At 41.1% G+C, this 11,551-nt stretch overlaps 1 protein-coding gene across 1 annotated transcript in view; it reads left to right on the top strand.

Annotated features, from left to right (window-relative positions):
* The window catches only part of ANO3 (anoctamin 3), a 522,514-nt gene that overhangs the window by 153,978 nt on the left and 356,985 nt on the right, over positions 1 to 11,551 (top strand). The window contains exon 2 of the mRNA XM_068261501.1: positions 59 to 253. Within this exon, the coding sequence (XP_068117602.1) occupies positions 59 to 253 (195 nt within the window). The remainder of the gene's footprint in view (positions 1 to 58; positions 254 to 11,551) is intronic.

The raw sequence follows: 11,551 nt of genomic DNA, 5'->3' as shown, positions 1-11,551 counted from the left end.
ATCTGCATGTCAAATGTAACATTGTTAAAACCATTGTGATTTTTGTTTCTCCTAATAGGTATGTTTAAAAGTAAAAGTGGAACAGATAAGGAGCACCAGTTGAAGCCATCTAGAAGGAGTATGCCATGCTTAGCCCAAAGTCAAACCCACCCTCAGCATTTAAACAAGCAGTCTTCAGTGAACAATCAGAACCGGGTGCAGCCGCAGCCTGTCAGTGAGGGATCCTCGGCAATCGATGTGGAGCAGCAGAAAGGTGAGTGAACCCTATTGATTTCTCTAATAGGATTCAAGGTCAAACATACTTGCAGCCTGTGGCAAATGCACTGCGCTGGATATATTGGATGGGATGTGTGCTTCTTCTTGTAGATCTGTACATAGCATCTATTCCATGTGATGACTTGTTTATGAAATTGCAGCCAGGCTAACCACTATTTACTACTTATATTGAGTAAAAAATAATAATAATAGTGTGTGTACAGTATGTTCTGTATAGATAGGATGATGGTTAGAAGATAAAAACATAAAGTACAAATATAGATTAGATAGATAGATAGATAGATAGATAGATAGATAGATAGATAGATAGATATGTGGAAAAATAGAGAGAGAAGGTGTGATAGAAATGAAAGATGGACTACTAGTGATAAGAACGAATTTCACATAATCTTAATTATGTATTGTAATGTGCAATTTCAGAAAAAAATAATTTAATTTGGTTTTAACCGCAATCCGGAACCGTAATTTTGCACCAACTTTAAGCCACTGTAGAGGTTAATAGCAAAGCTTCCACAAATGCCATTGTCACCAAAATTGCTACATTTGTTAAAGAGAACCCGAGGTTGGTTTGAAGAATGTGATCTGCATACAGAGGCTGGATCAGCGTATACAGCCCAGCCTCTGTTGGTATCCCAACCCCCCCTAAGGTCCCCCTGCACTCTGCAATCCCTCATAAATCACAGCCTCGCTGTCGACACACAGCGTGTCGCAGCGGGCTGTGTTTTTCTCTGTAGTGTCAGTCTGCAGCTCTCCCCACCTCCTGCAGAACTTCGGTCCCCGCCTGCCTCCCTTCCCTCCCCGCTGATTAGAGGGAAGGGAGGGTGGCAGGGACCGGAGCTCTGCAGGAGGCGGGGGAGCAGCCGAGACTGACACTACAGATGTAAACACAGCCAGCACAGCGCGGCTGTGATTTATGTCTGATTGCAGAGTGCAGGGGGACCTTAGGGGGGTTTGGGAGACCAACAGAGGCTGGGCTGTATAGGCAGATCACATTCTTCAAACCGACTTTGGCTTCTTCTTAAGGGGAATATCTCCTTGTAGTTTTTGAGAAAAATTTATTTTAAAGCGGTATAAAACCCTAACATAATGAATAAAAACATGTTTTCCTACTTTTTATATGCCATACGGTTATCATATTTGCTTTTGTGCATAAGTATTAGTATTCATTTAGAAATTATACGTTCCCAAAGTACACTTTTTTTGCACTGAAAGCTGACTTTGCATTTTATGTATAACTGCTTTATTAATGTTCTAAGAAGCAGAAATGCTTTCTAAATTGTCTGACTTTGTTCCGGGGACCTGGCAGTGTAGGATAAGCATTTATTTACATTCCTCACTTGATACAATTAAACACAAGATAACATTATCTACAACTTTGGATGCATCTAGATTTATCTGCACTGAACTTTGAAGTCCTGTGTGTAACCATTTGAATGCTGTTCTAGTAAAAAAAAAATGCTGGTTGTTGTATATAATATGTTGTAAATAATCTATTAGAGCAAAGAAGAAATGCTGGGTTTCATTCCCCTTTAAATGTCAAAGAAAAAATGTTTTTTTAAACAATACAAAATGCAAAAATATCAGTTTTGGTGAGGATAGCATGTATGCCTTTTGATATCATTTGACTTTTGAGGAATCTATTTGCAAACCAAGAAGCAACAGTTAGAGAAGTGTATGGAGTAACTGAATGTTTCATAATTGACAATGGAGCGTGAGAAGGCTGCATGTTGTCTCCTTATTTAACTTATATGATGAATATGCAATGCAACAAGCTGGTTTGGGTGAATCGCATGCTGGAATTAAAAGAGCTGGCAGGAATATTAACAATATGAGATATGCCGATGATACCACTCTGATGGCTAAAATTGAAGAAGAATTGAACAGCCTAATCAGGAATGTCAAAACAAAAAAGTGGCAAAGCTGGTCTACTACTCAACATCAAGAAAACTAAAGTCATGTAATTTGCTCCAATGACCAATCTACAAACAGACGGAGAACAAGCAGAAGTTGTAACAGATTTAATATTCCTGGGATCGAAGATCTCTGCAGATGGTGACTGAAGCCTTGAGATTAAGTGATCATTGTTACTTGGGAAGAAAGCTATGGCAAAGTAAAAGCTATGGTATTCCCAGTTATAACATATGGCTGTGAAAGTTGGACTATAAATAAGGTCATGCATAGAGAAAGCAATGCTTTTGAATTGTGGGTTTAGAGAAAGCTACCGAAAGTTCTCTGGACTGCCAGAAGATCAAAACCGTCAATACTTAATTACATAAGGCCATAGTGTTCACTAGAAGGGTTGATACTACTATTAAAACTTACATACTTTGACACCTAATAAGAAGGCCAGATTCTTTGGAGAAATCTTTGATGCTTGAAAAAATTGAGGGCAAAAGACGAGGACAACAGCAGAGGTTAAGGTGGATAGACCGCATATGTGAAGCTATGAACATGCCTATGCAATAGCTGAAAGAAACTGTGAATGACCGACACATCTGGCATGCAGAAGTACATATGGTCACATGGTCAGCGTCAATTAAACAAATGAGAAGAAGGAGCATGTATGGGGGCTTTGCTATTTACTGCTAAAGTCACCCCGAAGTTATGCATAAGTAAGCTAACTTACGAATGGATTAAGCAAAATTAATCGAATTTCTAAATCGTAATTACATTTGTCCGAGTGGATTATGATCATCACTATGGATTACAGATATTTGTCCATGAAATACCTAGATAGCAAATGTATTATACAGTAAAAGATAGTGAAGTGACTCTATGCACAGTTGAGACATCCACTCAATCACACTCGGAGACTCTTTTGTTATATTTATCACCCTGCACATGACTGGGTGCTTGGAGTGAGGTTAGTCTCACTTCAGCCTCACCTCAGTGCTCCCGGATTCATATCTCCTTTAGAAAAGTAATGTCAAAGAGTATTTCTGTAATTGAAAATAAATGAAAAGCTCTACAGAAAAGGTGAGCTCTCTGCTGAGCAATTTCTCATTACTATGTTCTCCAATGGATTCATTTTGCTGTCAGATTGATATAAGAGTTGCTGGCTGATTCAACCAGCCATTATCCACCTAAGAATGTAATAGCCACTTGAGGCAGCAAGCTAAATAATGCAATTTTGTTTATCTAAGTATTTATATAGCACCGACATATTACGCATCGCTGTACAGAGTATATTGTCTTGTCACTAACTGTCCCTCAGAGGGTCTCACAATCTAGTTCCTATATGTCTATATGATGTAGTGTATGTATCATAGTCTAGGGCCAATTTAGAGGGAAGCCAATTAACTTATCTGTATGTTTTTTGGGATGTGGGACAAAACTGGTGTACCCAGAGGAAACCCACACAGATGGGGAGAACATATAAATTCCTTGCAGATGTTGACCTGGCTGGGATTTGAACTGGAGGCCCAGCACAGCAAGGCGAGAGCGCTAACCACTACACCACCATGCTACCCGAAGCAATTTTGTGAGCTAGAACAAGTAGGCCCTTCATGTTAGAGTACAGTGGTGGGGATAGTACAGGCACAGGACAAATGTGCACAGAACACAGTTCAGATTTAGGGCTCATCTTCACCAGTGTAATTTGTTGCATTTTGCAATTACAGAAGCCCACTGTTGCATTTCTGTTAATGCATTTTTTTCTGATATCCAAATACATGGTATGCTGCATTTTTGCTTTCCTTATAGCTAATGCAAAATCTCACCTGAATCCCCACAATGCCAATGCATGGCAATGGGAATTTGGATGCAGTCTGTGGGAAAATGTTGCAGATGTGCCCACCCCCTCCCCGAATGGGATTCAGAAACAGTCTATTGATTTAAATAAGCTGGATCTGATTTCACATGCAGGAATGTGGAGGGAATCCCATTGTGTGGAGATAGGGCCTTAGGGCTTGTTTCCATATAGCTCACTTTCAGCCACACTTACGGAAACACAAAAGCATGCTGTTGCCATACATGCGCTGCAATTCGCCACTGAATTACAGCACATTTTTAACCCATTTTGTGGTGATTGCGCCCATGATCCCATTCAGTGTAATGAATGGGATCACAAGCACTGCCCGTGGGGAGTCATGTGCAAGGCAAAGTTGTGCAGATCTGCGCTGCAAATGGAAAGAAGTTACTACTAACAGAGTTAGTCATAGTAGGGCTCACCTAGACAGACTTATGAGACTGAATGCCCACAGGATCAGGACTGGCAGGGCAGAGAAACCAATCGGTCTTAGGATACAAACAGAAGCTGTAAACAGAAACACACTTTGGCTATTTACATTTGCTTTGGGCACATCTGAAGTAATATCAACTTCCTTAAAGAGGAACTGTCGCGAAAATCTTAAAATTTAAAACACATGCAAATAAGAAGTACGTTTCATCTTGAGTAAAATGAGCCATACATTACTTCTCTCCTATGTTGCTGTCACTTACAGTCACTTACAGTAGGTAGTAGAAATCTGACATTACTGACAGGTTTTGGGCTAGTCAATCTCTACATAGGGGATTCTCAGCATGACCTTTATTCTTTATAAAGGCACTCCCTGAAAAAGATTTATGGAAAGATGCTGGCCAGCCTCCCTGCTCACTGCACACTTTTTTGGCAGTTGGACGGAGCAACTGCCATTCACTAAGTGCATTTTGAAAATAAGGAAATCCCTGTGAACCCCCCATGAGGAGATGGGCTAGTCCAAAACCTGTCGGTGCTGTCAGATTTCTACTACCTACTGTAAGCAACAGCCACATAGGGGAAAAGTAATTTATGGCTCATTTTACTCTGGAAGAAACATACTTCCTAATTGTATATGTTTACATATATTTTACATTTTAAGATTTTCGCAACAGTGGTCCTTTAAGTGATCAGAGTAATCATCATTAGTTGTTCATTGTGATGGTCAGCATTAATTGTTAGGAAGATACAGTATTAAACATCGCTCACTGGCTGCATGTCTAGGATGATGGAATGAGAGCAGGAACAGACTTTTAGCATTGCATCTGGCTTTCAGCCACTTTGCTTCTATAAACTATTCATAATCCCCTATAAAACTTATGTCTATTAGACTGCTTTATTAAATGTTTTGTTTAGTTGGGGTTTAAGGGTTTGCCTGTGCATTTGGTTCACTTGAAACTCAAGCATTGCACATCTGACCAAAGTGTACTTTATATGTCGTCTGAGTGCTGAATGCTATTTTCAGTGCTTTCAGCACCATGGACAGTGCACAACAAATTGTGTGATTACTTCTTTATCACTGTCTGTTTACGTATTGCAAGGTTACAAGTTTCCAAAATGAACTTCATAGTGATAACCAGGATCAAATATGGAAAGGATCAAATCATACTACTATCAAAACATGCACACATACTGTCATTTTACTGTATGGAATCACAAATATCTGATTAATTTTGTATGTTTGTGACATTGTGAGGAGGGCCACAGACAGGACTATCTATTGAGAAAGGGCTTTGAGGTTGGAAAAAGTTATAAGCTAGTGCTGTACTAATCAGCATCAGCCCTGTGGTGTTATTTTCTTTTTCATTTTTTTAATCATATGACTTTGATGCAAGAAGACATTGCAGTTCTTCTTTAAATGAAAATTAGTCTGCCATGACTTACAATAAAAACTTGTTTTCTTACTCTCTGCTGTACATACAGTTATCTAACTTGTGTTTGCTCCAAAGTGATGTCAGTTTGTAAAAATCACAAGTTCCCCTAGCTCAGAGTATAGCATTGCTGGGAGATTTTATGTGATTTAGTGAGATTCTATGTAATTTTACTTTTGTGAGTACAATTATTTCACCTCTGCTAAAGTTACTGGGCCAGATTTATCAAAGAATTACCAACAGTTGTTTCTTCTTAAAGGGACTCCGAGCACAAACAAAAAAAAGAAAGTTGTACTCACCATGGGCTTTCTCCAGCCCAGTGCTGGTCGGGAGGTCCCACGCCGGCGTCCTGGCTCCTCTCCTTCTCCCCGCTCCGGAATGGCTGGCAGGCCGCAGCCCGGGCGACACTCTCCCGAGTGTCGGGCTTCTTCTTCCGCATATGACGCGGATTACGTCACACGCCGGCCGCCTCGCGTCATCATGGCGGCCGGCGTGAAAGTACTGCGCATGCGCGAACAAAGCGCGCATGCGCAGTACTTTCACGCCGGCCGCCATGATGACGCGAGGCGGCCGGCGTGTGACGTAATCCGCGTCATATGCGGAAGAAGAAGCCCGACACTCGGGAGAGTGTCGCCCGGGCTGCGGCCTGCCAGCCATTCCGGAGCGGGGAGAAGGAGAGGAGCCAGGACGCCGGCGTGGGACCTCCCGACCAGCACTGGGCTGGAGAAAGCCCATGGTGAGTACAACTTTCTTTTTTTTTTTGTGCTCGGAGTCCCTTTAAACTGTTCTAACCAGCAGAGGAACTGTTCTGCATGATAATAAGAAACTTCACAAATCCTACGTAATAGCGTCAGTTTAATGTGGATTTCCAGAGCTGCACTACAGTTAAGAAAAGTGCAAATCCATCCCTAAACTGTCTTAGATTAAGAAGTGCTTAATAGCAGTTCTACAGATGTTCTGTAACCCTTTCAGTGCTGGGCATTAATGCAATAAAACAGATGTATTGGTTACCTCAGCAACAGCAATTTCCCTCACACACTGCACTGTCTGAGAAGCCCTCCTAACTCCTCCTATTCCTTACAGTTTAAGAAGGAATCTGCACTATCTAGTGATTTCTTAGGCTGTCTGAGACAGTTCTGCATGGATTTCTAAAAACTTACCAATATTTTGTCTTGGACACTCTCGATAAATGCCCCCCAATGAATCCTGCAGAGAAAAGGCTTTCTGCTATGTTTGCTCTCTTATCAATTACAAATAGTGATCAAACAGTAATCTATTGAGCTTAGTGGTAGCAACCTTAGCGACCTAAGCTCTTTCAAAAATGGGCTTTAGATCTGTCACCATTGCATGTCAGCGCGCATGCACTCACTGCACGTGACATATCCAACGTGCGCACGAGCACAACTGGCACGCGCGCACTCCCGCCGCCTGACCATCCTGGCCCTGTCCTCCCCTGCAAGCCACGCGTCAGTGTCTCTGCGCCCCTGCACATGCGCAGAGTGAAAAAATACACGCAAAGGGACATGGGACGCAGAGACACTTTAATCTCTAAAAGTAAAAAAAAAAAAAAAATATGAGACAACACGACAGTTTTACAGTGGGTTGCAAAAGTATTCAGCCCCCTTGAAGTTTTCCACATTTTGTCATATTACTGCCACAAACATGAATCAATTTTATTGGAATTCCACATGAAAGACCAACACAAAGTGGTGTACACGTGAGAAGTGGAACAAAAATCATACATGATTCCAAACATTTTTTACAAGTAAATAACTGCAAAGTGGTGTGTGCATAATTATTCGGCCCCCTTTGATCTGAGTGCAGTCAGTTGCCTATAGACATTGCCTAATGAGTGCTAATGACTAAATACAGTGCACCTGTGTGTAATCTAATGTCAGTACAAATATAGCTGCTCTGTGATGGCCTCAGAGGTTGTCTAAGAGAATATTGGGAGCAACAACACCATGAAGTCCAAAGAACACACAAGAAAGGTCAAGGATCAAGTTATTGAGAAATTTAAAGCAGGCTTAGGCTACAAAAAGATTTCCAAAGCCTTGAACATCCCACGGAGCACTGTTCATGCGATCATTTAGAAATGGAAGGAGTATGACACAACTGTACACCTACCAAGACAAGGCCATCCACCTAAACTCACAGGCCAAACAAGGAGAGCGCTGATCAGAAATGCAGTCAAGAGACCCATGGTGACTCTGGACGAGCTGCAGAGATCTACAGCTCAGGTGGGGGAATCTGTCCATAGGACAACTATTAGTCATGCACTGTACAAAGTTGGCCTTTATGGAAGAGTGGCAAGAAGAAAGGCATTGTTAACAGAAAGCATAAGAAGTCCCATTTGCAGTTTGCCACAAGCCATGTGGGGGATACAGCAACCATGTGGAAGAAGGTGCTCTGGTCAGATGAGACCAAAATTGAACTTTTTGGCCAAAATGCATAACACTATGTGTTGCAGAAAACTAACACTGCACATCACTCTGAACACACCATCCCCACTGTCAAATATGGTGGTGACGGCATCATGCTCGAGGGGTGCTTCTCTTCAGCAGGGACAGGGAAGCTGGTCAGAGTTGATGGGAAGATGGATGGAGCCAAATACAGGGTAATCTTGGAAGAAAACCTCTTGGAGACTGCAAAAGACTTGAAACTGGGGCGGAGGTTCACCTTCCAGCAGGACAATGACCCTAAACATAAAGCCAGGGCAAAAATTGAATTGTTTAAAACAAAACATATCTATCTGTTAGAATGGCTCAGTCAAAGTCCAGATCTAAATCCAATTGAGAATCTGTGGCAAGATCTGAAAACTGCTGTTCACAAATTCTGCCCATCTAATCTGACTGAGCTGTTTTGCAAAGAAGAATGGGCAAGGATTTCAGTCTCTAGATGTGCAAAGCTGGTAGGGACATACCCTAAAAGACTGGCAGCTGTAATTGCAGCAAAAGGTGGTTCTACAAAGTATTGACTCAGGGGGCCGAATAATTACGCACACCCCACTTTGCAGTGATTTATTTGTAAATAATGTTTGGAATGATGTATGATTTTTGATCAACTTCTCACATGTACACCACTTTGTATTGGTCTTTTACGTGGAATTCCAATAAAATTGATGCATGTTTGTGGCAGTAATGTGACAAACTTCAAGGGGGCTGAATACTTTTGCAACCCACTGTATACACCTTTGTGACTACACATACAATTAAAGAGTGCCTATCTTATAGTTTATAAAACATTTAATCTAATGTTGTATCTTAGAGCTGCAAGGATCGGTGGGTGTCAGTGGTGGTGACTCACCCAAAACCTCTAAATAATTAGAAGTCTGAAACTCCACCCCCTCCATTGGCAAGACGTCCACAGCCTGAGCTTTTCAGTCATGGAACTTTGGAACACTTGAGGAAAAAAATGCCACAGCAGTTTTGCCAGTGGGATGGGAGATTGGGAGGAAGGGATGACCTCTGAATTATGGGCACTGGGTAAGCAGGTGAGTTACTGCAGCTGACATCCGCCGATCCTTGCAGCTCTGAGGTAGAGCTTTACATGAAACCTTTTATAAATTATAAAACAGGTAGTCTTTAATTATCTCTTGAGTTTATTTCTGTTTGCTTTGAAGTAGGCAGAACTTAATAAACCTCAGCCAGCAGGGGTCGGGTGTGATGATGCTAACCTTAGAGTCTGAAGTTCACGAGATTCTCTCATGTGTACTGATAGCACATTGAACATCCTGCTGGGATTTGTACTTGGAAAATCCACATAATACTGAGATCTCTCAAGAGTTGTGACACATCCAAAGGTCTGTTGATGTAAACACTTCCAAGCAGAATTTTCCCTGCCTTATTAATTGCTTGGATAACAGCTGGACTACCTGATTATCTGAGACCCACGTAGAAGCGAGTGCTTTATATATTGCTGCATCATCACGACTGTAGAAATGATGCGTTAATCTTCACACAATATGCAGAGGTAACATGAGACTATTCACTACCAACAGCAACGCTCCGCATATTCCACTGAGAAACAAAGGGTAAGTCACAAAGGAGCCTCATTTATAGTGGGCCTAAGGATAAACGGATGAAGACTGTATTTGCTTCATTTGTTCTTAGAACAAAAATGACTTTATTTTATATATATAGATATATATATATATATATATATATATATATATATGTATTTTTTCAGTTTACACTTAAAATCGATTTTTAAAGGAACATGTGATATTTGATATTAGCCAATGTTTTACCGCTGTGCAGAACAGATAAAATGGCTTATATTCACCAGACTGTGGTAAGAAGAAGAATGTATGTAAAACGCGAGTCAAGAGTAATGCATTGCATGAAATGTATAGCATTATGCTCTACTCATCCTGCGGTCAGAATTTACATTATTCTGCTTACCACAGTTTAGTGAATATATCCCAATATCACTACAGAGAATAACAGAGCTTAAAGCCCATTTTCACCGATATCCTTCCTTTCTTCTGCTCAACCGAAAGATGCGCCATCACTGATGTCACATAAGGGCTTTCTGGATGAAGACCCGATGCCTGCTTAAAGCGGAATATAACCAAGAATTTCTTTTTTGCTCTAAAAGATTATTTTAAAGCATATAATATACTAACACAAAGTTTTTTTTTTTGTAAAACAGCATTCAAAGGGTTACATCACAGGGCTAACTCTTTCTTCTGCAGGGAGAACTTGCATTCGAACTGCTGTTAAGCTTATCTTGTGTACACATTCTTTACTTGATACATTTATGTAAACATTCTCTGGCTGTGCAGGACTGCAGCTGATGAGTCCTGGGGTGAAACACAGGTCAGAAACCACTGGTGGCTGCATTCACAACAGAATTACAACAGTTATGAATAAAATGCACCAGCAGCTTTAAAAATAAATTAACTGAACTTTGGGAAGTTATAATGTCTAAATGAATAATAATACTTGTGCACAAAAGCAAATATGATAATTGTATGGGTTATAAAAAGTAGGAAAACACATTTTTGTTGAAAATTTTGTCAGAGTTTTAAAACGCTTTAAGAACAGCCTTTTGCAATGTCATGGTATTCTGGCCTTCCATAGTGTTTTTGGTGAAGGAGAGTGGCACATTTACTGTCTCTCAGACTACTGGTCTTAGGGGAGTGTTAAACAGTTGCAGTCTCTAACTGGAGTAGCTGTTAACAAAGTTCCCTTTTGCTGTATGGTGCAAAATTAATAAGGGCAGGTTGCATTGGGGCAAATCCAGTATTTTCGGGGGGAGGGGGAGGGATTCCTAAAAGGTCTGCCTCAGCCATGTACAATACAGTATAATAATATGGTAAAACATCATGCTGGGTACACATAATGCAATTTCCTGTCCGACTGACAGGATCTGACGACTATTTCTTAAATGTCCGATCTGCTCCCAATCGACAACGGGATCGATCAGGAGCAGTTTGGATACAGATCATAATGAGGACAGCCGACGTTGGTAATGAAAGGGAAAGTGAAGCATCACACAGCAGGGCACAGGGCTGTGTTCATACCTGACTCTAAGTTCCCCAGAGCTGCTCCATTCTCTGTACACACGCTGCTGCTACATCCAGAGTCAACTGTAGCATGGCAAGAAAGGGGACAGTGCCGTGAGCTGCAGGATGACTGTGTTATGATCGCTTCTGCAGCGTTTA

Source organism: Hyperolius riggenbachi, chromosome 11 (genome assembly GCF_040937935.1).
Source record: "Hyperolius riggenbachi isolate aHypRig1 chromosome 11, aHypRig1.pri, whole genome shotgun sequence".
In the NCBI taxonomy this organism is placed as follows: Eukaryota; Metazoa; Chordata; class Amphibia; order Anura; family Hyperoliidae; genus Hyperolius; species Hyperolius riggenbachi.
The sequence above is the reverse complement of the archived record's forward strand: the minus strand, read 5'-3'. Positions and strand labels throughout refer to the sequence as shown.